This window comes from Callorhinus ursinus, unplaced genomic scaffold, assembly GCF_003265705.2.
Source record: "Callorhinus ursinus isolate GAN/ISIS: 27379988/994484 unplaced genomic scaffold, GSC_fseal_2.0 scaffold43, whole genome shotgun sequence".
Classification (NCBI taxonomy): domain Eukaryota; kingdom Metazoa; phylum Chordata; class Mammalia; order Carnivora; family Otariidae; genus Callorhinus; species Callorhinus ursinus.
Genome location: NW_027397105.1, coordinates 8,184,193 through 8,211,009, shown reverse-complemented (window position 1 = coordinate 8,211,009; position 26,817 = coordinate 8,184,193). Strand labels below are relative to the sequence as shown.

At 49.3% G+C, this 26,817-nt stretch overlaps 1 protein-coding gene across 1 annotated transcript in view; it reads right to left on the bottom strand.

Moving 5' to 3' along the window:
- Window positions 1-24,863: 24,863 nt before the first annotated feature.
- The window catches only part of COX10 (cytochrome c oxidase assembly factor heme A:farnesyltransferase COX10), a 125,769-nt gene continuing 123,815 nt past the window's right edge, over window positions 24,864-26,817 (bottom strand). The window contains exon 7 of the mRNA XM_025864082.2: window positions 24,864-26,757. Within this exon, the coding sequence (XP_025719867.1) occupies window positions 26,351-26,757 (407 nt within the window). The 3' untranslated portion in view covers window positions 24,864-26,350. The remainder of the gene's footprint in view (window positions 26,758-26,817) is intronic.

Genomic DNA, 26,817 nt, shown 5'->3' with positions numbered 1-26,817 from the left:
GAGGGATTCAACACTTCCGTATATTACTCAGTGCTCATCAAGGTAAGTGTGCTCTTCACCCTCATTCCCCCACCCACCTCTCCTCTGGTGACCATCAGTGTGTTCTCTATAGTTTAGAGTCTGTTTTTTTGGTGTGTCTCTCTCTTTTTGACCTTTGTTCACTGCTTTGTTTCTTAAATTTCCGATATGAGTGAAATCATATCATATTGGTCTTTCTCTGAATGGCTTATCTCATTTAGCATTATACTCTCTAGATCCACCCATGTTGTTGCGAATGGCAAGATTTTACTCTTTTTTTATGGCCAAATAATATTCCATTGTATATATACACCACATCTTCTTTATCCATTCATCTGTCAATGGACACTTGTGCTAATTCCATATCTTGGTTATTGTAAATGATGCTGCAATAAACATAGGGTGCATGTATCCCTTCAAATTAGTGTTTTCCTATTCTTTGAATAAATACTCAGCAGTCTGATTCCTGGATTGTAGTGTAGTTCTATTTTTAATTTCTTGAGGAACCTCCAAACTGTTTTCCACAGTGGCCGCACCAGTTTGCATTCCCACCAACAGTGCAAGAGGGTTCCTTTTTCTCCACATCCTCACCAACACTTGTTTCTTGAGCTTTTTTTATTTTACCCATTCTGAGAGGTGTGAGGTGATACCTCATTATGGTTTTGATTTACATTTCCCTGATGATGAGTGATACTGAACATCTTTTCATGTGTCTGTTGACTACCTGTATGTCTTCTTTGGGGAAATGTCTGTTCATGTCTTCTGCCCATTTTTTAACTGGGTTATTTGGTTTTTGGTTTTGGTGTTTTTTCTGGATTTGAGTTGTATAAGTTCTTTATATATTTTGGATACTAACCCTTTATTGGATAAGTCATTTGCAAATACCTTTTCCCATTCGGTAGGTTCTCTTTTAGTTTTGTTGATTGTTTCCTTTGCTGTGTAGAGGCTTTTTATTTTGATGTAGTCCCATAGTTTATTTTTGCTTTCTGTTTCCCTTGCCTCAGGAGACATATCTAAAAAGATGTTGCTATGGCCAATGTCAGAGAAATTACTGCCTGTGCTCTCTTCTAGGATTTTTGTGGTTTCAGGTCTCACATTTAGGTACTTAATCCATTTTGAGTTTCTTTTTGTGTGTGGTGTAAGAAAGTGGTCCAGTTTCATTCTTTTGCATGTAGCTGCCCAGTTTCCCCAACACCTTTTGTTGAAGAGACTGTCTTTTTCCCATTGCATATTCTTATCTCTTTTACCAAAGATTAATTGACCACATAATTGTGGGGTTATTTTTGGGCTTTCTATGCTATTCCATTGATCTCTGTCTGTTCCAGCTCAGTCTTCTCATCTCTGAGCCACCGTTTCATGTTCTACTCCCTACTCAACATTTCCACTTGGAGGTCTTATAGTTAAAGTAAACAGAGCCTAAGGGACCTGTGGGACACTGTCCAGTGGATAAATCAACATCACATTATGGGAGCCCAAGAATGAGGGGAGAGAGAGAGAAAGAGAGAAAGAGATGAAGGGGCAGGAAGATTATTTGAAGAATTAAGAACCCAAACCAGCTCAAATTTGATGAAAGATCTGAGCATACAAAGCCAGGAAGCCCTATAAACTCCAAGTAGAGTAAACTCAGACTCACGGCAAGACATGTATCATATGATCTCACTGACATGAGGAATTCTTAATCTCAGGAAACAAACTGAGGGTTGCTGGAGTGGTGGGGGGTGGGAGGGATGGGGTGGCTGGGTGATAGACATTGGGGAGGGTATGTGCTATGGTGAGCGCTGTGAATTGTGTAAGACTGATGAATCACAGACCTGTACCTCTGAAACAAATAATACATTATATGTTAAAAAAGAAGAAGAAGAAGAAGATAGCAGGAAGGGAAAAATGAAGAGGGGGAATCAGAGGGGGAGAAGGTTCTAGAGGGGAGAAGGGTGGGGGGATGGGTTAGCCTGGTGATGGGTATTAAAGAGGGCACGTATTGAATGGAGCCCTGGGTGTTATACGCAAACAATGAGTCATGGAACACTACATCTAAAACTAATGATGTAATGTACGGTGATTAACATAACATAATAAAATAAAATTTTTAAAAAAGACACATTATAATCAAACTGTCAAAAGCCAGAGGCAAAGAAAACATCTTGAAAGCCACAGCAAGAGAGGAGAATCAACACATATGAGCAATCCTCAATAAGACCACTTGTTGATTTCTTCACAGAAACTCGGGACACCAGAAGGTGAGGGGATAATATATTTAAAGTGCTGATACAAAAACAATTGTCAAACAAGAACTCTATATCTGACAAAACTGACCTTCACAAATGAGGGAGAAATTAAATCATTCTCAAACTAAAGCTGAGAAGTTTGTTAGCACTAGAGGTGCTCTGTAAGAAATGCAAAGGAACTCTTTCAGATGGAAATGAAAGAATGCTGGAGGGCAACTTGGAGCTGTAGAAAGAAACAAAGAACTCTGATAAAGGTAAATACATGTGCAAATATAAAAGCCAGTATTATTGTAAGTTTGGTTGATAACTCCACTTTTTATTTTCTACATGATTTTTTTAAAAAGATTTTATTTATTTATTTGACAGAGAAAGACACAGCGAGAGAGGGAACATAAGCAGGGGGAGTGGAAGAGAGAGAAGCAGGCTTCCTGCAGAGCAGGGAGTCCGATGGGGGGGGTCCATCCCAGCACCCTAGGATCATGACCTGAGCCGAAGGCAGATGCTTAATGACTGAGCCACCCAGGTGCCCATATTTTCTACATGATTTAAGAGACAAATGCATAAAAGTAAATATTTATGTTGTTGGATACACAATGTATAAAGGTGTAATTTGCAATATCCATAACAGAAAGAGGTGGAAAAGGAGCTGTATATTATATGCTGTTGAAGTTAAGCTTATATCAATTAAAATTAGATTGTTATAATTAGAAAATCAAACATAATGTTCTAATAACCCCAACAAAAATATCTACAGAATATACACAAGGAAATGAGAAGGAAAGCAAAATGTGTCACTACAAAAAAAATCAACTAAACACAAAAGAAGGTGGTAACAGAGGAAATGAGGGACAAAAAAGCTGTAAGAGATGCAGAAAACAAATGCAAAGTGGCAGGTGTCCTTCCTCATCAGAAATTACTTTTAATGTAAGTGGATTGAACTATGTGATCAAAAGGCAGAGTGGTTAAAGAAAACAGCATCCAAGTATATGCTGTCTATAGGAGATTGCACATTAGACCTAAAGACACAAATAGCTTGAAAGTTAAAGGATTGAAAAAAGATATTCTGTGCAAGTAGTAACCAAAAGAAGACAACTGTTGTGGCCACACTATCATCAGACAAAATAGACTTTAAGTCAAAACCTGTTACAAAGAAACAACAACAAAAAAGACATTACATATTGATTAAAGGGCCAGTTCATCAAGATAATATATATAACAATTATAAACATTTGTGCACCAAACAACAGAGCCCTCCCCAAATTTGCAAAGCAAATATTGATGGAATTGACAGAAGAAAGATAATTCTAGTGATAGTTGGAGACTTCAATACCTTACTTTCAGTATGGATTGATCAATAAAGAAATAAGGGATGTGACCAACAATATAAACCAATTAGACCCAATAGACAGACAGAACACTCTACCCAACAACAGCAGAATATATATTTTTCCTAAAGAGCATGTGAAACATTCTCTAGGATAGACCATATGTTAAAGCCATAAAACAAAACATTTAAAAATATTAACATCATGCAAAGTATTTGTTTTCCATCACAATGGAATGAAACTAGAAGTCAATGGCAGAAGGAAAATAGGAAAATTCACAAACATGTGGAAATTAAATAACACGTTCTTAACAAATAGGTCAAAGAAGAAACTACAAGGGAAATTTAAGATACTTTGAGACAAATGAAAATGAAAAACAACATAGCAAAACTTATAGGATGCAGTGAAATTGTCCCTTATTAATATTGATGCAAAAACCCTCGATAAAATAATAGCAAGATAAATTTAGCAGCATATTAAGATGATTTACAACATGACCAAGTAGAATTTATTTCTGGAATGCAAGGATGATTCAACATACAAAAATGGATCAGTGTAATACACCACATTAATATAATAAAGGGTAAAAAAAACTCCTCATGACCATCTCAATTGATGCAAAAAAATCTGACAAAATTATACACACTTTCATGATAAAAAACAAAGTGAGAATAGAAGGGGCCTTCCTCAACATAATAAAGGCCATTTATGTAAAGCCCACAGGTAGCAGCATACTCAATGGTGAATGACCAAAACCTTTTTTCTAAAATCAAGAACTAGATAAAAATGTCCATTTTCACATGTCTATTTAACAGTATTGGAAGCCCTAAGCCAGAGCAACTAGACCAAAACAAATAAAAGTCACCCAAAATATAAAGGAAAAAGTACAACTATCCCTGTCCACAGATGAGAAAACCTTATATGGGAAAGAATCCTAAAGATTTCACAAAAACATTGTTCGAGTGGATAAACACACCCAGCAGAGTTGCAGGATACGTAATCGACACTCAAAATTTGGTTGCATTTCTATATGCTAATGATGAACAATCCAAAAAACAAAAATTAAAAAAAGCAATTCCTTTTATGATATCAAAAAGAATAAAATATTTCAGAACAAACTTCACCAAGGAAGTGAAAGACTTATAAACTGAAAGCTATAAAACATCACTAAAAGTAATTAAAGGAAGACAAATAAATAGAACAACATTTTGTGTTCATGACTTGGAAGATTTAATACTGTTAGGATGATAATTCTGCCCAAAGCATTCTACAGATTCTATGCGATCCCTATCAAAGCTCTAAAGGCATTTTTTTTTTGCATAAATAGAAAAATCTACCTTCAAATTCATGTGGCATCTCAAAGGACTCTAAGCAGCTAAAACAATCCTGAAAAGGAAGAATGAGCTTGGAGGTGTCAAACTTCCAGAATTCAAAATTTACTGCAAAGAAGTAATCAAAACAGGGTGGTGCTGACATAAAGAAAGACATATAGACCAATGGAATAGAACGGAGGGCCCAGAATAAACCCTTCCCTATGTGGTCAGTTGATTTTCAACGTGGGTTCCACACCATTCAATGGGAAAGGACAATCTTTTCAACAAATAGTTATGGAAAAATGGATAGCCATATGCAGAGAATGACGTTGGACCCTTACATCATATACAAAAATTAACTCAAAATAGTTCAGAGGCTAACCTGAAAAGCTGAAACTATCGAACTATTAGAAGAAAACACTGGGGGAAAATCTTCATGACAATGGCTTTGGCAGTAATTTCTTGGACATGACACCAAAAGCACAGACAATGAAAGAAAATAGATAAATAGATTCATCAGACTTTATCAAAATTAAAAACTTTTGGTCATCAAAGGACACTATCAAGAGAATGAGAAAACCATTCATGGAATGGGATAAAATATTTACAAGTCATATATCCGATGAGAATTGATATTCAGAACATATAAATAACTTCTAAAACTCAAGAACAAAAATACAAACAACCCGCTTCGGAAAACAGTCAATGTCTTGAATAGACATTCCTCCAAAGAAGATGTCCCGATGGCCGACAAGCACCTGAAAAGATGCTCAGCGTCATTAGTCACTGAGGAAAGACCAATCACAACCACAATGAGACCAACTTCACACACATTATGATGGCTATTTTAAAACAAAAAACAAAATGGCGAGTAACAAGAGTTGGGGAGGAGGTGGAGAAACCCGGACCCTCATGCATGGCTGTGGAAACATCAAGCAGTGCAGCTGCTTGTGAGAACACTTTGGCCATTCCTCACAACACTGAACACAGAATTACCACAAGATTCAGCAATTCCAATCCTAGATATATAGCCCCTCTAAAATGGAAAAAGGGGTCTTGAACAGATACGTGTGTACTCGTGTTCATAGCAGCATTATTTATACAATCGCCAAAAGGTAGGAACAACCCAAGTGTCTATCAGCAGATGATGGTAAATTAATGGGGTGTATACATGCAATGGACTATGACTCAGTCATCAAAGGGAATGAAGGTCCGACACCTGCTACAACATGGACGGACCCTGAAAACATTACGTCAGGTGGAATAAGCCAGACACAAAAAGACACATATTGCACAATTCACTTCTCTGGGGAGGCTAAAAGAAGGCAAATTCATCGAGACAGAAAGTAGAATGGAAGTTACCAGGGACTGGGGGTAGGGAGGAATGGGGAGCTCGTGTTTAGTGGGCATTTCTGTTCTGGAAACGTTCTGGCAATGTTTTGGAAACAGACAGTGGCGATGGTTACACAGCATTGTGAATGTGCTCCTAATTATACACTTAAACATGGTAAACGTGATAAATTTGACGTCCTTTTAACAATAATGAAGTGTTTCACTATAATGAGACAAGAAGTAGAAGGAAGAAGGTATCTATGGATCCACGACAGGACCGACACAGAGCAAAGGCTGAGGACAGGAAAGCCTGGGACGGCAGTGCTGGTGGAACACAGTGGCGAAGTGGGTTAAATGCCGGGGGCTCATCTGGGGAACGGCGTAAAGGCGCAATGATGAAAAATGGCCCCAGGTTTAGCAGGGGCTCCAGGGAGGTGAAGGGCCAAGTGGGTCGTGTTCCTTGAGCTCTCTTAGGCTGCAAGGGGTCAGGGTGCCCTCACTGGCTCAGGGGACAGGAGTTTGGTGTAAGGACCCCAAGGGCAGGGAGGTGTAGGACAGGAAGTAGCCCTCACGGCCACCCAATGCCTCTCAAGATGGAAGCCCCGTTGCCCAATCAGGCCTCTGGAAAACTGTCACCCTGTCCCTGCCCCCCCCCAGGAGTGCACCTGCAGCTCTCTGTCTCCTCTGGTCATCTCTGTCTCTGTTGTCACACCACTGTCCTTATCTCTGCACCTGCCCCTCTCCCTACCTTGCAGCTGCTCCTTACCCTGTGCCCCTCCTCCCTCACACAGCTCTGCACAGGGATCCTGGATGTTTCCATTGTGCACTGTCCCCACTGGGCAGGGCTGTCGTCCCGGGCCCCCCTGCATGACAGGTCCCCATCGCCCCAAGTCCTCTTGGGGCAGCTTACAGATCCCTCAGCGCATCAGCCCTGGTCTGTGCGACAAGCAAGTTCATCCAAAAAGCAAGCAAACTTATCTGAAGAGAGGACCAGTGCCAATTCCCGCTCAACAGAAACTTGGGGCATGGCTGGCTAGAGTTGTAGTTTGATTCTTCTCGAAAACAAAGCTGGATGCTGGGAGTGAGGTGCTAGCAAGGTATCTAAGAGGCACAATCCCACTGAGATGGGGATGGGAGACAACGGGGACGTCAGGGGAGGCTCGGGGAGACAACAGGTGTTACTTGGGGGCATTTACTTCTAGAAGAGGCTGGGCAGGCTGCTGGGCAGGCTTGCTCACTGGCACATGAGCCTTCTCCAGAAGCGTGGCAGGGGGTCCACAGGAGCGGGGTGGGCTTTATCCATCTGCTCTCCACCTCTTATTTCCCACAGGTCAAGATTCATCATCTGGGAGCTATTTTCCTCACACCTGCAGATCCTGTCACTGTCCCCTTGTTGACTGCAGGAAGCCAGGGCCCAGTGTGGCCTGGTTTTCCACTTTGAAACTGGAGAGGTGTGGTGGTTTGAATGGGGGTCTCCCAAAAGATTTGTCCACCCAGCCCCTTGATTTGGAAAAGAGCTTTATTTGGAAAAGGGGTCTTTATAGATGCAAAGATGAGGTCATTCTGGGTTAGGGAAGGGCCCTAACTCCAATGAGGAGCGTCCTCCTAGAAGGCGGGGAGGAGACACAGAGGTCAAGGACGTGTGGAGACTCGGGCAGAGCTTGGAGTGAAGCTGCCACAAACCGAGGAAGGCCTGGAGCCACCAGAAGCTGGAGGAGGCAGGAAAGCCCCTCCCCAGCCGTAAGAAAGGCACACAAGAGTTAGAGGACAGTTGAGGAAACTTGAGGTGAACAAATTTGTGTCCAATAGAACTGCTGTCTGGACCTGGGTGCGGGGAAGGGCAGGCGGCGGTAAGGACACGGCCCCCTCGTGGGTGGCAGATGGGAAGTGGGGCTGGAAGTCAAGTGAGGCTGGGAGGCTGGGAGCCAAAAGATCAAAGGCAACTCCTGGCTCCTTAAAAATGGATGTTGTCAATGAGGATTACTGGCCGGGACGTGAGGAGAAATGGAAGGCTAAATATAGGGTGGAGATGATCCCAGAGGTGGAGGTGAGTGCTGGTGAGAAGCGACTGTTGGTGGTGATTGTTTGGCGAGCATTGGACAGAGGAGCGGCTTGAATTTCAGGTGACCGTAGCAGGATGTGGCTGGGCGGCCAGGGCAGGTGTGGGTTCAGCCGGGAGAGCGAGGGGACAGAGTGTGACTATCCATTATCCTGGATGATCCAAGGGAGTCCTAAGGAGACAAGTCCTTATATGAGACAGGTGGAGAGAATTCGCTCAAACACACCCACACACCCACATACAAAGATGATGTGACAAAGGAGGCAGAAATTGGAGTGATACAGCCATAAACCATAAAACCAAGGGAAGCTGGCAGCCACCGGAAGCTGGGAGAAGCAAGGAGGGACTCTGCCCCCAGACTCTCCCAAGGAAGCACACCCCTATGGACATCTTGATTTCAACCAGGCAGTACTGACTTCACGCTTCCAACCTTCAGAACCGGGAGAACAAATTTCTGTTGTCTTAAGCCCCTAGTGTGGTGGGAACTGTCGACAGCAACCCTAGGAAACTAGGACACGTGGAGAGGGAATGAGGGCTGATGAGCTCCTGCATGGAGAGGAGCCAAGAGAATTTAGGGGGGTGTGTAGAGGAGAGGGAAGGAGGGATTGATCGTGTACACGAGCGTACACAGCACCTACACAGAAACAGAAAAGGAGCCCAGATGCCTAGAATGAGTGTGTAAAGCAGACAAGGAAACCCAGCCCGACACTGACATGCAAACTCCCACACGCCCACACCCTACATTTCAGGCATTATGATTTCGTTTTCCGTCTTGTTCTATGGTACAGCAACTGGCTGTGCCTACATGAGGCCAAAGCCATTGGGCCATTCGATAAAATCATTAGTCAGACTAAAAGTTCAGTGAGGCAGCACGGCACAGAGCAAAGGATATGAATTATTTACTCCAGTGATTCGCCCTGACTTCTGAAATGGCTAGGGATTGTTCCATCTTACAGATCGGGAGGCAGGCTCGGGGCTCGCAGAGGTGGTGACACATCTCCTCAGTCACACCGCTGAGTGGCAGACCAGAATTCAAATTTGGATCTGCCCGACTCCTCAATGCGTGATCATCCCATCATATGTGGACTACACAAATAGACGTGCTCTCCGAAGCTTTTGAAGCCAGGTGCCTGGGATAAAAAAGGCACTTGAAAAGAGCAGGGCAAAAATCTAAACCACCTCCCTGGGCTGCCTGGGTGGCTCAGTTGGTTAAGCGTCTGCCTTCAGCCTGGGTCACGGTCCCGGGGTCCTGGGATCGAGCCCCGCATCAGGCTTCTTATTCAGCGGGGAGCCTCCTTCTCCCTCTCCCTCTGCCCCTCTTGCTTTCTCTCTCTAATAGATAAATAACATCTTAAAAAATATATATTAAAAAAAAAAAAAGAAATCACCTCCCCAATATTAGAGACAGCCTGACTTCTCCCCATGGCCTGATTTCTTTGGGGAATCCATGGACCCTCTGAAATTGTTGCAAAATTTTGTAGGTGTGTTTGTTTTCTAGGCTGCAGGGGTCTTATCTTTTAAGGGAGTCTCAAAGTATGTTAATCTTACTGCCCTAGACATAGGAGACTATGGCGGGGTTTATGAGTAACCATCAGTCTTTATAAGTCTTATAATAGCTGCCCATAATCCACAAATAAAGACGGCGTTTTGGGGAGGGGTCTATAGCATTTACATATAAAATATAAAATATGTTTGTTTTATTTTTCAGCTTAGGCACCTTCTGTCCAGGCGGTTCTGGTCCCATGTAGGTAAGATATAAAGATATAAAAGATGCCCTCAAAAGCAAACCCAGAAGTGACCAAGTCATTCCCAATTACTTAAAGACTTCCACAAAATTCCTTGAAGCCTTGGGTCTACATTCCCAACTCATTTCACTGGAACTTTCTAAGACGGTAGGATCCCATTTCAGTGAAGTGGCAAAGGTTAATTAACAGGGTGGCCTCATCTACATCAGAGAAGTGGAAACAAGCAAGGGAGAGAAAGCTTGATTTCTCTCAAAGCCAACATTTAACCAACCACTACACTATAACAAAGACTCCCAATGTCTCAACCAGAGATTGAAGGAGCCCTGCTCACTTTTTTTTGATTTCAGAGTAAGGCATAGATTTTCTCCTTGCACCTTTGTTCTGCCCAAACCTATCTGCATTAGTCTCTGCTCTCCAGAGAAACAGAATTAACAGGATTGATTGACTGACTGAGTGACTGACTGGTTGGATGATTGATTATAAGGAATTGGCTCATGCAGTTATGGAGACTAAGAAGTCTCAAGACCTGCAGTCCTGCAGTCCCAGATAGGCAAGCTAATGACCTAGCAGAGTCAACAAAATGGGTCCAGTCTGAGTCCAAAGTCCCTGAGAAGAGGGAGAGCAGATGATGTAGGTTCCGGTCTGAGTCTGAGTCTGAAGGCAGAAGACCAACGTCCCTGCTCAAAGACAATCAGGCAGAGAGAGCGAATTCTTACTCCACCTTTCTTTCTTTTTTTTTTTTTTTTAAAGATTTTATCTATTTATTCGAGAGAGAGAGAGAGAGAATGAGAGATAGAGAGCACGAGAGGGAAGAGGGTCGGAGGGAGAAGCAGACTCCCTGCTGAGCAGGGAGCCCGATGTGGGACTCGATCCCGGAACTCCAGGATCATGACCTGAGCCGAAGGCAGTCGCTTAACCAACTGAGCCACCCAGGCGCCCCTTACTCCACCTTTTTGTTCTACTCAGGCCTTCCACAGATTGAATGAGCCCCACCCACACTGAGGAGGGCAATTTGCTTTACTCAGTATACAGATTCAAATGCTAATCTCATCTAGAAAGGCCCTCATAGATCCGCCCAGAATAATGTTCAACCAGGTATCTGGACACCTGGTGACCCAGTCAAATTGGACACATAAAATTAACCATCACATGATCTGTTTCTTTCCCCATCACTTTACCCTACTCTCCAGGTCCAGAGGAAGAGGGTCCCGTTCCTCTAAAGGGAACTACTCTTCCTGTCCTCATCCTTGAGAGCTGCCTAAAGGAAGGGAAAGCAGGAAAGAGAAAAGTGCCATCTTCCAGGGAAGCTACAAGCCCTCATGCAGAAAAAGGCTGTGGATGTTGGGAAGGTCAAGCAAAATTACAATTGCAAATGATACTTTTGATAGATCAAAACTCATCAAATACGAAGTAAAGATTCTCTGCGAGGAAACAACACAGAACGGCGTAAGCCCCCAAAGAAATCGATTGGCTCATATAAGTGGTGAGTCCAAGGGAGACACGGTGGATTCAGGGGCTTGGGTAATGTCGTCAGGGCCTCTCCCTTTCTCTTTGCTCTGCTTTCATCTGCAGTGGCTACTTTCTGAGAGGCCGTGTCTCTCAGGGGACAAGATGGCAGCCAGCAATACCAGGCTTATTTTCTTAAAAGTGCAATTCCAACAGCTCAATTCAAAGTCTTAGGCTTGAATCACCTGGTCACGAGTCAGACCACACGACCAGTCCTGACCAGACCTCTGTGGCCAAGAGGATGCTGTGCTCCCACTGACCAAACCTAGCTAACAGGTCACCTGTGGTACCTGGTGGAGGGTCAGCCTCATCCAAACCCTGCTGCCTGAGGGTAGAAGGGGGTGGTTCCCCGTAGAGAAGTCAGGGAGCGGTTAATGGAATGAAGGTGAGGAATGGATGGCTTGGTGATGAAGATAACAAGATAATTTGCCATTTGAGAGTAATTCTAAGACAATGGTTCTCACTGGGGGGTGGGGTGGGGAAGTGATTACCTCCCCCAGGGCACACTTGGCCATGTGTGGAAACATTTTTGGTTTTCACAACTGGGTAGTGTTACTGCCCCCTAGTGGGTGGAGGCCAGGGATGCTGCTAAAACCCTATGGTACATAGGGCGTAGGACAGGCCCCCCTACCTACAACCAAGAATTATTTGGCCCCAAACGCCAGTAACACTGTGGATGAGAAAGTCTGTTGGAGGGCTCAGAATGCAGCCAGGGTAGCTGAGACCCATCTCATCAGAAATGAGAATAAGATTTCTGTCCATGTCCACTGAGCATGTTTATGTCCTTGAGGGTTATGAAAACCGGTTGGCCCTCCGAAATGGGAAAGGGCCCCAGATCCAACCCTGCTTCCTTAACTCTTGAGCTAAACTCCCAGCCCTATCCCTCTATCTCAGGCATTGCAATCACTGAGGTGACCATATTAGATCGCAAGCAATTAGGTGAAAAATCCTAGTGGACATCTTATAAATCAAGATTATAGACAGTAGTTAAAACAGCCGATGGGGAGCACTGGCCTGTGATCTTGGGGAATATTAGCCAAGTGGCTCAGCACGCAATATCAGTTCTCCCAGGCAGTGTTTGGAGGAGACTGCCTCCCCATCTGCACTTAACTGTCTACTCGTCCATATTGGCTGGTAAATTGAGGGTGCCAGGGTCAGAGCTCCTTGGAACCATTTCTTGGGGCTTCCAGTGGTACCCCTGTGGAAAGGCCATGTGTTGCAGGGAGATAGTGAAGGACTGTATCATCCCCTTCATGTTGTCAATTAGGATGCGTTTGGCTGCTGATGACTGAAATTGTTTTAAATAATAGGCAAGACATTATCTCAAATAACAAGGCGAGAGGTCCTACTTTGAATTTGCTGCAGGTTTTCTGGCTCTGCACTCCTTGGGATATTTGCAGGCATCCCATCCAGGTACCACATGCTCAGAGGAGGGGTGGTCCCTTGTCTTACAAACTAGGGGAGACCTTTCCCAGAAGCCACCTCGCCCACTCCCCACATGTCTTATTGGCCAGGATCACGTCACACACCCATTCTTAAGCCAATTCCATTCATTGCAAGTGAGGTGGGCTTGCAATGGTTGGCTCAAGAGCCTTATCACTTGGAGTAGAATGGATATAGGTGTCTTAGAACCAGTTCTGTTGTTCTTGCTGAATCTTGTCTAAGATTATTTACAAGTCTGAGTCACAATGAGATTGGAGCAATATTTAGTTATGAATAAAGAACTAGCTTAGGGCACTTCACAAGGGGAGGGGTGGGGACAGGCATTTCTTTTAATGGTGTCGTATTTGTGAGCTCCTCAAGGATAGGCCTAAGTAGAATATGTAAGAATATCAGAGTTGAAAGGAACTTTAGATTTTGTATCAGATCTATGTTTTCATCTGTCCAGCAAGTCTTCGGAAAATAGCCCCAAACTCTTGGCTTCCATAACCCCATGGGCTGACTTCCAAGGTATCAAAGCCAACATTTAACCAACCACTACACTGTAACAAAGACTCGCAATGTCTCAACCAGAGATTGAAGGAGCCCTGCTCACTTTGACTTAGACAACTGATTCCACATTGTAGGGATTGCTATTTGTAATATTCCACTCCAGGTACCAATGACCTTCTTCAGGAGCCATGAGAATTTATTAAGGAAAAAATGTGAGCTAAGTTTTGATATTTGAGGTACATTAAAAAAATGTAGAAACACAAATGAAAAAAACCAATGACCTTGAAAAAGACGCAAGCACATTTAGGTGCAATCAGCTGTCCTTTATTCATTGTTTCTTACTACTAATCATGAAATAATCTAGGGCTAATTTGGACCTTCTACCGTGAAGTTAGACCCTTGCAGACTTTCGAGAGCTCTGTAATGCGTATCTGCTTGACACGAAATGTCCTTCAGGTAAATTTTCTTCTTTCAACTTTTTTAACTGACAAACTCCCCGTTAGCTCCATTCCAGTGAAGAGTCTTCCTATGAGCATCATGGGTACTTCCTCAAAGGCTTTTAGCCTCTGCCCTTAAAAACAGTGGGTTATACAGGCTGGCCCCTTGGGGAGGCATTTTGAATAGAAGTAATGTGTGACATTTGTGAGTCGGAGCATTGGACTGCCAGTGGGAGACCTTCTAGGGCTTTCTTTCCCCTTGCTATAGTAATCAGCAACATTGAAGGAGGGGGCGCCTCTCTCGGTCTGGGTGTCAAGAGTTTAGGGACATGAGACAGAGCCCCCAGCTCACCTACAGTGTGCACATATCACTTGAACAAAAAAAAAATTGTATGCACAGTAAAAAAAAAAAATAAACCAATAGCTTTTGGGGTTGCTTGTTACTGTGGCATAAACTAGCCCATCCTAACTGAAACACTTCTCAAAGTCCTTTTGGTGCAATATCAGGAGAAACAAGGTCGGAGGAGGGGACAGAAAAGCTATATGGTCCCCATGTTCACAATCCATATGATCTTCTTCCCTTGATAAGAGCAGATGCGATTTGTGACCTGCTTCTGTACAGATCGTGGCAAAGGGGACGAGACGTCACTCCCATGATAACATGATGTCGTGTTTGTGAGGGGTTCTCCCTTCGTGGATTTGAAGAAGGAAGCTGCCACATCGTGAGCGGGTCTGTGGAGAAGGCCAGTGATGGGAGGAGGTGGGGGTGGCCTTTAGCCACCAAGAGCTTCCCCGCTGAACCCAGTGCTAGAACCACAGAAGGAGAACTCTGTCAACAACCTGAGGAAGCTCGGAAGGTGACCTTTCTCCGGTGGAGCCTCTGAAGGGACCTGCCTGTGAGATCCTCAGGTGAGACCCTGAGCAGGGGACCCGGACACCCTGTGCCCCTCCACTGGTGACCCACAGAAATCAGAGACAGTACATGGCGTGTTGTTTTAAGCTGCAAGTTTGTGGTAGCTTGTCAGGCGGTAACAGAAAACGAATGTACTCAACGAAAAAAATTTTCTAGTCCGAAAATCCCCCACGCATGCATTCAATGTCATTCATTCGGTAACGCGGTCTTGGGATCGACAATGGGCCTGCCATCGTCTGAGGGACTTGGGATGGAAGGTGAACTAATAAAGATGGTGCCCAAAGGCACATATCGTCCAGTGAGGAAAGGAATGGGTGAGGGAGACAGACAGCCCAGGACACATTTTGTTAGAGCGCCCTGAGCGCTCTGGGGGACAGCAGGTGGGGGGGACGGTGGCCGGTTAGTCCTGTGGCCGTCGGGAGAAGGAGATTTGCAGCTGGGAGAACCATCTAGCAAAGACCCTCAGGCCCAAGTGAACCTGGCCTGCATGAAGATGGCAAGGGGGGCCAGGGAGGCTGGAGTGCAGGCTGCAAGGGGAGCGCACCGGGGAGTAAGGTCAGAAGGGTCCTGGGGTGTTCATCGTGTAGGGCCTGGTGAGCCATTTACTCTGGGGAACCACTACAGGGTGCACGGTGGAGATGATTTAAAATGATCTCTCCAGCAGCGGTGATAACATAGACCATAGAAAGGCAAGGTCGGAAGGGAGACATTGGAGCACCCCCACCTGCCCAGCAAGAGATGCTGGTGACCATGACCGTGCCAACAGAGAGAGGTGGCTGGATTCTGACTCCACCCTGAAGATCCAGCCGGCAGCATTTTCAGGACAATTGGACATGGCGGATGGGAGGAAGAGAGGAGGGTGTAAAGATTTTGGCGGAGCGAAGGGGGAATGAAGCTCTGGGTGGGAAGATGTTGGTGGGGCGGGGAGATCAGGAGTCTGGTGGGGCGCGTTGGGTCTGCAGTGTGTCTTAGACATCTAAATGGAAATGCCTAGAGGCAGGTGGGTAGACAAGCCTGGAATTAGCTAGAAAAGTCAACGCTGCAGAGACACCTTCAGGAGTCACCGGCATATGGCTGGCGTTCCCAGCCCCGTGGGACTGCCCGGGATCACAAGGGGGTGAGGGGGGGAGGGGAGGAAGAAGGAGAAGAAGGTCAGGGATTGAAGAAAAACCATCAGCCCAGGCTGACCTTGAGCACCCAGGGAAGCAGGAAGAAAACCCAGCAGCCTTGGGGCTACTAGAAGCCAAGAGGAACAGAAAGCACGCAGCTGGGACCAGTGCTGCTAAGAGGTCGGGTCAGGTGAGGAGGGAGGATGGAGAATTGCCCACTGGGTTTAGCAACGCAGAAGTCACGGGTGACCTGGACACCAGTGGTTACAACAGAGTGGTGGGGACGGGAGCCTGGTGGGTGTAAGAGGGCACAGGGGGAATTGAAAACAGCAATTCCAGACGGTTCTCTCTCGAATTTTGCTGCGAAGGGGAGCAACGACATGGCAGGGCGGCCAGAAAAGGAAGTGGGGTCAGGAGGGGTTTGTTGTTTTGTTTTGTTTTGTTTCCCTTTCAAATGGGAGATGTGGCGTGTTTATGTGTTTGTGGAAGAGATCCCGCCGAGAATAGGGAGTCCGTGTTGCAGGAAGGAGCGGGGAGGTTTTCTGGAGCAACGTCTTCGGAACAGAGGAGAGGGAATCAGATTAGTGCACACACACAGGGCCTGGCTTTAGAGGGAAGAGCTCCTCCTGGAAACCCGCCCTCGAGCCGACTCCCGGGAGAAGATGCTGGAAGGTGGGTGGGTGAGTCCGATGTTGGTGCGTTGCTCACTTTCTCTGGGAGGCAGGGAGGGGGTTCACAGCTGAGAGAGAAGGGGGGGAGGTTAGAGCTGGAGGACAGGGGAGAATGTGTGGACCGCACAGCACAGAGGCAGTGAGGGCACCCAGGCGCCTCGAGGCCGCGCCGAAGCCCGTGACCGTGAGCTACACTGAGGCCACCCTGGGGGCGGGGGGGAGGCGGGCATCCTCCTCCAGTCACCTTCAGCGGCCAGGTGCAGGCGTGAGCATCTGGCTGACGTGCTCCCCAAGTGAGCACAATGAAATGCCAGGAGCACAGGCGCCAGGCCAAGGTGCGGATGGGACCCAGGTGAGGAGGGAGCACTAGCTCTTCATCTGAAGCAAGGAAGCCCGGCCACCCCAGCACCCACCCGTCGAGCGGGTCTGCATGGACTCCCGGCTCAACGGCCCGCCTGCCTCTCTGCATTCCGAGCTACTCCGAAGCACCCTATTGAAGTTGGAATGGACGGTCCTGCCCCAGCAGCCTTCATCAGAGGCCGCCCAGAAGCACGTCCACGCTCACGGACTGACCATGACGGACGACACTTCAGCCACCGGAACAAGAGCTATTGGCTGGGGCCACCGGGCCTTTCAAGAGCCACCGGTGGTTCCAAATGATCAGCATGACTGCCCGTGAAAATGCAAGCTGGGGCGAAGGCAAAAGTGAATGCACGAGTAAGGAGGGGGACAGGGCTGTGGGAGAGGGAGGAGGAAGTCAGGCTTATGGTGGCGAGACCCCGAGAGCCCTGGGCTGGCTTGGGACCCCTGCAGACGGGGCCGGCCACCCTGACTTACTGCTGTGCCCAACAGCCAACGTATATTTATCTTTTCGACGTTGGGGGGCTGCCGGCCTGTCACCGATAACGGTGGTCTTGAAGCGGCCTTCGCCTCGGAGCAGGTGTAGGGACCCAACGGCACCATCCTCACGACCCTCCCCGCCGGGTCGCCTGCCACCATCCCCTCCCAGCCCCCCTCCCCCCCGGACCTCTCCCGAGACACAGTGGCGGCTGATGGCAGATTAGAGTTGGCTAATTCTTTCCTTGCCGAGCGGTCCCGGCCGCCGGTGTGTGTGGGATAGCTGTCCGCTGGAATGCTGGATACACAAATACATATGTGAGGGCCTTTGATCTCCCGCTACAGTGACATAGATTTATCAAATGTTTGCCTCTTTCTGCCTCTTTGAAAGGCTGATTTATAGGACCCGGCCTTTTCCTCCCTTCCTTTCTTGAAATATGAAGTGTTTGTGAATGGCCAAGGTAATATTTAATATCCTGCCAAAGAGGCTTTTGCACTTGCTAACAAATGAACTACATGCCCCGCCAAATGGCCCACATCTGTTTGGGCTCATCTTTTGGACTCAACAAATTAGCATTAAAATACCTCGCCCAGGGGGGGATGCCAAGTGTCCCTTTCTAGCTGAGGGAGCAGGGACAATTCTGAGGGAGAGGGCCACTGCCCCGGGAGCGGGGAGCAGCGCACGAGGCAGATGTTTTCCCCCTTTCCGAGGGTCTGGAGGGGGGAGCCGGTGCCTGTGGGACGGTCAGACAGACCCCGGGCTGGCAGGGAGAGGCCTCACCCTCCGCTCCCTGCACATGCCCAGGGTTGGGGCCTCCGGGTGGTGGTTGGGGGGGAACTGTGAAAAATGGACTGGCTGGCTCATTTCTGGCTCTTTGATTGGGAAGAGTTCTCCACAAACAATTCCTAAGAAAGCGGGAGTGTCTTCCAAGCCACATCGTATATAGAGAAGAAAGTGCCTAAAGGTGAAAGGTGCCCGTTAGGGTGCACTTTTCAGGCTCTGCCTCCCCCTGAGTAGGGGTGCTGGCCTGGGAAATCCCAGCGGTGCGGCTGATTTGGTGTAAAGAACAGGTAGGGAGATGCCTTGGGTTTTCCATCTGGTAAATGGCCCTGTGATAAACAAGGACCTTAATCTGCATCTGCAAATAGGTATGGTCTTTCTTGACAGTGACTCCCGGACCGTAGGTGTAATAGGGTCAGGACAACTGCATCATAGGCAAAACCTTCAGTTTGCCTCCGTGGTGATGGGGGGGAGGGTCTATGGGTCTGCCCAGCAGCTGGGCCCTGACTTTGCTGGAACCCCTCCCCAAGGCCTGGGGGTTCTTTTTTGGGGCTCCAGCCATGGGCCCGCTTCCTCAGTGCCCTGACCCCAAAGTCTCCCTGAGGCCCAAACGAGAAGGTACTTCCCCTTTCTCAACCGCCTTCCTACCACATTTCCCAAACCTTCATCACGGGAGGGGATCACTGCCTCTATACATGGGCTCAGATGGACTTGAACCAGGCTGAGTGGGCACAAGAATGGGCACCTAAATCAGGCCAGTTAAGGCCAGGGTCTCAATACCAAGACATCCGACTTCCTTCCTTCTTTTCTAAGACTTTATTTATTTATTTAACAGAGAGAGAAAGGGAGAGAGCACGAGCACGGGGAGTGGCAGAGGGAGAAGCAGGCTCCCTGCTGAGCAAGGAGCCCGATGCAGGACCCGATCCCAGGACCCTGGGATCATGACGTGAGCAGAAGGGTAGATGCTTAACCGACCGAGCCCCCCAGGCGCCCCCTAAGACTTCCTTTCTTCCTAGGTTTGGATAAGAAGTTTGGCACAAGTTAAGTAGTCAACAAATACTTGTGACTAATAGGGGTTCCCACATCTTAAGGGGAGGGAGCTTGCCAAGAGTTGCGCCAACAGCAAGTAGAGGGAATAAACCACCTCCTGGATGGAGCCCTGCCTGAAGCCAGCTTGCTTCTGGACCTTTCAACTACACGAACCAACCCATTTCTTCTCTTATTTAGGCCTGCCGCAGTTTCCTGTCACTTGTGACTGAGTCCAAACCGAGCCGGAGGCTGGTTAATGGTTAACTGAGGAGGAAGGCATGCTCTGCCCGGAGAGTAGCTGTGGATTTTTCTCCCAGTCTAGTTCTGGATAGGTCACCTGTATTTTAGAGATGAACAACTGCCAAGTGACAGCCTGAGGGGCGTGAATGAATGAATATGCTGGTGGGTTATTTAGATTGGAGAGACTCAGAAGGGTGGGGAGGAGAAGGTGCGGAGGAGGTGGGGGGGAGGAGTTCCTGTTCCAGAACCTTTTGGGCAGAGGCACTGGACTGGAGCGGGGCGGGGGGCTGAGGCCATGCTCTCAGCCCAGAGAAAATGCACGTCGTCTTGAGCAAGCGGGTTCTTAGAGCGCACTGCGCCATCTCGTGTAACTGCAGCTCAGCCTGGCCAAGAAGATCTTCTTGAGTGTCAGGCAGCGGGGAGACTCCAGGCAGAGAGGCTCCAGCTGTCAGTGGTCTGCATGCTGGTGTGCATGAGGGGTGGGGGCAGGCTGAGGCAGTCTGGGTCTTCCCCAGGAGGTCAGCCCAGTGGTCAAGGTCATCAGTGAACGGCTCCCAAGCCGGGACCCCAGAATATCCCAGGATCTTCTTTCTGCCGACCACCCGACCGGGCCTGTGGGCTTCCCTCTGCCCCGCCTTTGTCCCCTTCCCTTGTCTGCCCAGGTTCAGACCCTTTATCCTCGGCTGGTCTCCCCAGTTCTCCCCCTCTACTTTCCATGCCATGGCTGGAATTTTCTTTCTAAGGCACGAACCTGGCCTGCTATCTTCCTGCTACCTTCAGTGGCTCCCCATTGCCCTTTAGGTGAAGTCCAGACTACTTCCTGAGGCATATACGAAGTCTGCCGATTCCACGCCTTCAGTCTCATCCCTCATCTGTCCCTTGCGCCCTTCCCTCCAGCCGCACAGAACTGCCTGTTCTTCCAGACACTTCCAGACACTCCACGAAACGTCCCACGGGGCCTTGCTCACCCTGGTCTGTGCTGGGAATGCCTTCGCCCCCCAGCTCCCCTCCTCTGCCGTGTTCGGCCTGATGACCAGTGGCCGACGCTGAATTCTTCCCTGAGCGCAGAGCCCAACTAAGACGATACCTGGACGCCCGTGAGCCCCAGGAGGAGAAGAAGGTGTGAGTGGGGCACCGAGAGTTGTAGGCTCACTTTGGCTCAGACGTCCTTAGTAGAGGGTGAGGGCCCGCAGCCAGACGGCCGTGCGATGGGTATAGAGCCCAGAGGAGAGGGTCAAAGAGTGAAACTGAGAGACCCAAGAACCAGGATCCTGGAGCAGTAGGTGTTGAGAAGGCCTAGGAGGGGCTGAGCAAACCCCCCCATGGCAAGGCGGTGGGGCCCAGAGATGGTGAAGACCATCCAAGCACTCCGGGTCAGAAAGGGGGTGCCCCTGCAACTCCCACCTCGCCACTGCCGTCCCCTCGCCCTGCAAATCTCCAGAGTGGACTCCGTGGGGTCAGGGACGGATCTGGGTTCGTCTCTTTATCCCGCATAAGGCCTGGTGCGCAGCAAAACAGCACCCTGGGATATTTGTTTGCTCGGCCCATAAGCGCGACTGAATAGCTGTTGAGTTAACCCACCCCCTCTGGGTGGGGAGGTGCCTCTCCTCTCTCTCGATGCTTTATTTTGGTTTGTGTTTGTTTGTTGAAGCTGGGAAGGGGTGGGGGAGGGGTCTTGTTTGTGTTTGTCTTGCTGATGCCTCTTGGATTGTCCTGGTCACCTTGCCAGCTTGAGATGTTTGGGGTGGAGCGGGGTTACCCTCCGGGCTCCTGTCAGTCCCCAGCTCTGCACTGGGCTTTGCTTTAGTGAAAGGCGCTGTCTCTTAAGTAGTTCCGGGAGCTACCCCAGCCCGCAGGGCCTGGCACCCCGTTTTCACCCACCCAATCCGGCTGACCCGCCTTCTTGACCTTCTCTGCGCTTGGGGCCCCCATTCTCTCGGCTTGCACTTCTCAGATGGGTCCCCCAATGTATGAAGCGGGTGGGGCTCCATTCATTTCAGCTGACCCCGGATGCGGGCTGGCTCTCTCTCACACGCCACAGGTGTTAGCTGAGCTCACGGTTGCTGGGAAGGAGTCGAAACAGTGACTTTAGGGGAAGAAGGTAGCAAGACACCAAGTATTCGAAAAAGTAAAAAAAGAAAAAAGGGGGGGGGGGGGGGGGGGGAGAGAGAGAGAGAGAAAGAGAAATATTGTCCAAGAAGTCCACTCGACTAAGGACACTCTGCTGCTGAGTACTTGAGCCAAGACAGCCCTGAAGAGAGAGGAAGTGGTAAAAATGCACCGCAATTTGGAAAAGAAAGACTGAGTGAAATCAAGAAATGACAGTAACTCATCTTGGCTCAACTCTGCTGAGCAGGAAGCTGCATCTGCCCCAGACTCAGTCCCACGGGGGGTGGGTGCCACTCTCCCCCACCCTCAAGGGCTGGTCCAGGGCTCCAGCAGAGAGTCCTGTTCCTCCTCCAGCTCCGGCCACCCTCCCCCAAAGCCACGCACTCCTTCCTCCCATCACCGACCAAGCGTCTGCCGCGTCAGCTCTGGTTCTAGGGGCCAGTGGACACAGCGGTGAGACACAGACAGCACTGCTTTATTGGGGCTTTAGTCTAATGGCGGTGCTGGGGAAGCAGGGCACGGTCTCTAAACTGGTAAGTGCAACATGCAGGTTGCATACTGATGGGTCCCAAGGGAGACAGACAGAGGTGCTTGGCTGGGTGGCAGTCTCCAGTTAGAGCAGGCGAAGCCCAGAAACAACGTCGAAAACCCAAGCTGAAGGCCACAGAGGAGGTGAGTGGTGGTCACAGTCAGGCGACATTTTCCAACCGGTGGCCTCCACGGTGGGTCGCCATGAGCAGTGACCCAGGCTGGGCCCATCAGGACGCAAGCTTGGGGAGGTCAGAGGCCGCCAGGCGCCTCGCCTCTCGGATGTTCTGTGACGTGCCTGGCGGGGCCCAGCAACCGTGGGACAGAACCTGAATTAGGAAGTGAGGGCCGGAGGTTCTTTGATCCAGAACATCCCTTCACATCTTCTATTTGGTTACAAAACTGTGGCCTGAAGATGCTGGGAAACTGTAATATATTTGAGTTTCCAACAAAGACTAAACAAGTATATTGGTCCTGCTTACTTCTACTCTAGGCAGATTAGCAGATAGAAAGGTACCTACAGTTTGCAGCTGATGGGAAAGACTCCAAAGGCAGCCTGCCAAGTGTCCATCCCGATGGCTGGACCCTGTTTATCTTCCTCTTGCCTTAGACGCCTGGTTGCTTGACACCACTAACTTGACCAGAAGGAGAGAATGTGCTCCCGGCAGAAGCAGAACCTTGTGGGTCATCCCTAGCGGTCCTCAAATTCCAAACGAAGAACCAAGGCAACATCCCGATCCCCGTTCAAGTCAAACGAGCTGTTCTCTTGGAACGTGAGCATGTCCTTAGAAGGGACCCTCCTGCGGTCAGTTACAAGCATCCTATCACCTGGGGCGCATCAGGGAGTCGGGGAGAAGTGGGTCTCAGGGACCCCAGCTCCAGCAGAGACAGGAGTGAGCCTCCTGTCACACCAGGGGCAGCAAGCAGGAAAAGCTTTGCTCTGCTCCCAGGACCGCCGCCTGGCAGAGAAGTGCTGGGTCCCTGTTTTCCTAGCACAGCACACAGGAGGGGAGGATGACGGCGGGGTGGGGAGAAACCAGGGTGAACTAGCGGACCGAGGGTCAAAGCCAAGCGCGGCTCTCGGCAGTTTTGCCTTTTCTCTTCCAGAACAGGCAAATGGGGGCTCAAAGCGCATGTATCGAAAGGTGTTTCTGTGGAGCCCGTTTGTATTTTTGAAAGGACAAAAGTGGATCCTGGGAGCAGGCAAAGCATTCCCCGGGCAGCTGCAGGCTTCCAGAGTCGGAACCTTTGGTGAAATGTGGTTTTATCCTTATGACTGATACAGTAGCTTTCCTGAAATTAAAGGAGGCTGGTACCATTTCCCCAGGGTCAGAAGGGATACTGTGCTAAGAAGCATGCTTTTAAAAAAATATAATAATGAAGTGGCTGGACGCGTCCTTTTCCCCTTTCATTCGTTTGCTGTGTTCCAGAATAATCGGCCTCCTGGTGGAACCCCGTTTCATAGCTCAAGCCCCTCCCCCCACCCGTGTGGCCCCTACCCCATCAGGGCCCCTGGGGGCCTAGTGCTGTGCTTGCAGCCGTGGCCTGAAGCACCCGGAGGAAAACTGATTAGTCCAGAGAGCATGTTCCAGGCTGTGCTCCTGACCACTAATTCAGGGGCGGGGTGGGAGGCGCTCCCCGGGGGAGGAGGGTCCTGCACTTGAGAAGGGTAAGCTTGCGACGTGCCAGGGGAAGCAAACAACAGAGATTTTTAAAAATTTTTACTTAACTTTGGGTCCCATGAGGCCATACTGCGTGCATGTGCCTAAGTGACACCCCAAGGGAGCTGTTATATAGGCAAAGACTTCCCAAGGACACCCCATTAAAGAACAGGCTTCACTCACCTGGGGAAGGCTGATGGGGAGCACGGAGTCCTTAGGAAAGGTGGTCAAGGTCAGGTGTGAAGAAACGAGGTGCCCCAGGCCTCCCGGTGAGTGAGCAACATCCTGGGGCCTGGGGGACAGCGGCGCGGTGGGGGGGGGCGGTCACTGGAGCTTGAAATCCTCGTTCCACACTGGGACCTATGGGGCAGGGGTTTGGGGAGGTGGTGGGGGGGCTTCTCCGAGAACAGGGTGTCCTCAGGGAGGTGTGGGGCGTGGCGGGAAATCCTCGAGGTGGCTTCACATCCAAGATCCCCGGAGAGAAAACTTGGTCCGCGTGGTGAGAAGCTCGAACTTCATCTGCCTGGTGGGGATGGTACGCAAGCCGTTGGTATTTTCCGAGCAGGAGAATGACGGGCCTAGGAGGGCCCTGAGGATGATTTCTGCGGTGGTTTTCGAGGAAGAAGGGAGAGACTGAGGGATTCCAAACTGAAGGGAGGGTGAGGATGGGAGGGTCATGGCCCTTCTTCTTCTTAATAACCATTAAGCTTATTATTTTTTGGAGTGGACAGGTATTAAAAATCAAGAGTGGGGGCGCCTGGGCGCCTCGGTCGGTTAAGCATCTGACCCTTGATTTCGGCTCAGGTCATGATCTCGGGGTCTTGAGATCGAGCCCCGCATCGGGCTCCACGCGGGGCCGGGAGTCTGCTTGGGATTCTCTCCCTCTGCCCCCCCCTCCTGCTCTTTCCCTCTCTCCCACTAAAATAATAATAATAATAAAATCCAGTGGGTTCACTTCCACCACCTTGACACAGAAATGCTGATTGCGTCCTAATCGTCTGCTAGCTCATAAAAGTGAGTCAAACGTTAGCAAGTCGGCCAGGACCGGTGCAAACCCCATACAAGGTGTTTAAAGAAAGGACCTCGCACATGCTTCTGTTCTTACATACCGGTTTATTGGGGCAGGAGAAGAGAATGGGGGCATTTTACAAATTTGAAGCCTGCAACAAGGTGTCGATGTTCTTTGCAGACATTCCTATGCCATGTTCCCCACAGTCAAGAAGCTGGATACAGCCAAGAGGTAATATTGCAGATAAGTAGAAAGAGGGGTCAGAGGGTCTCTGCAGTCGCTTCAGAAATTTCTGAGAACAGGCACATTGCAGGACCGTCTGAATGTTGCTTAAACTCCCCGAAATGAGTTCCTACGGGGCAGTACAGTGCCCTGGAGATGGAGTAATGCAAACATCCTGTTAAGCATCAAGACCTTCCAGCAGGTGGGGTTCGACAGCAGACTAGTGGCGTAGGTGAAGGACGGATGGAAGGAACCACAGGTGACTGAGGCCACACCTGGCTACAGGTTAACTCGCACAACTCCCGGAACCGGATGCACCCCCACCAGGAGTCCAGCCCAAGCCTCTGGCTCTTATGGCCATTGGACGCGTGGGGGCTGATTTCTGAATTCAGAAGGTACCTGGAGAGAAATGTGTTTTTCACCAAAGGGACAAGAACTATGTGAGCTACGTGGCTGGTTAGGCCGGCTCACCTTTTTTGGGCTTTCCCTGCCCGGTGGGCAGCGGTGGCCGGAGGGGGACAGTAACGGGTCAGAGGCAGATGGACCGCTGCTGTGAAGTCTGGCGCCACCCTTCCAGAAGGAAATGCTCCAGACGCCTCCTGTATTTCAAGTGAACTATAAAGATGCCTTTGATTCCTCGGAGTTGTTGAAATGCGGATACGTAATGGGGGTGGGCCGGGGGGCTGGCGGTCCTGCCCGAGGTCCCCTAGGCAACCGTTTGGAATTCTCCCTTCGAAAGTCCAGCAGCAGTGCATCCTTGGTATTCTATTATTGTTTTGGGGGAATATGTGGCTGAGAATATATCTGAGAAAAAGCTGGCGCCGGGGCCCCTGGCTCAGTCACAGGGAGGGTGGGCAGTGCGCATGGCCTCCGACGTGGCCCTCCAAGGACCTGAGGAGAGGACCACAGACAGAGTCCCAGTGCTCCAGGCATCTGGCCAGGTGGGGAGTGTGCGCGCGTGTGCGTGTGTGCGTGTGTGGCCAGAAAAGGAAGAGGTGCACTTGTACATCCACAGGAGGAAGAAAAACAACAGAGGTGTTGGAGGAACAAATATATAAAGACTCCTCGAGGGAAAAAGATTCTCTTTGTATTCATCACCTGAGCCAACCTATTTCTTATTTGGGGAGCATTTTGGACGTTATTATTAAAAAAAAAAAAAATCATTGGGCGATCACCGAGCACCAAATCATTTTACGATCTTGTACTAAAACCCAGGAATTTCCCTTTCTGGAGCTCCAGAATTACCAAAATATTCTTCTCACCGCAAAGGGAAAAGAAAAAAACAATGTGCGTCTCCCTGTACGCGTTTTTTGGTTTTGGTTTTTTTCCCCCACACGCCCCCGGGGATTTCAAGTCCGAGGCTCTCCCCCCGCACCGCCCGCAGCCGGGGGCCGCTTGCAGGTGAGCATGAGCAGCAGAAGCAAGGGCAGGTGCCACAGGCTGCAGAAGAACAGCTTCCGGGAGCTCTTCCGGTCCGCGTCCGTGTAGAACCGGAAGCCGAGGTAGGAAATGTACAGGTTGATGGGGAGGGAGATGACGGGGAAGGTCCACGTGGTGACCTGGAGGACGGGCGCCGCCGTCGCCAGTCCGATCAAGGCCAGGCAGTGGCGCAGAGCGACGCGCCGGCACAGGGCCGGGTGCGTGACCGACATCATGCAGTAGCCGCCGCGGGAGTAGTCTTCACGGAGGCCCCAGCTCAGGGCGTTGAAATGGGGGAACTGCCACGAGTAGAGGATCCCTCCCAGGAGAAAGGCTCCTGCATGCAGGTTGCGCGGGGGGGGGGGGGGGGGGGGGGGAGGGGGGGGGGGGGGGGGGG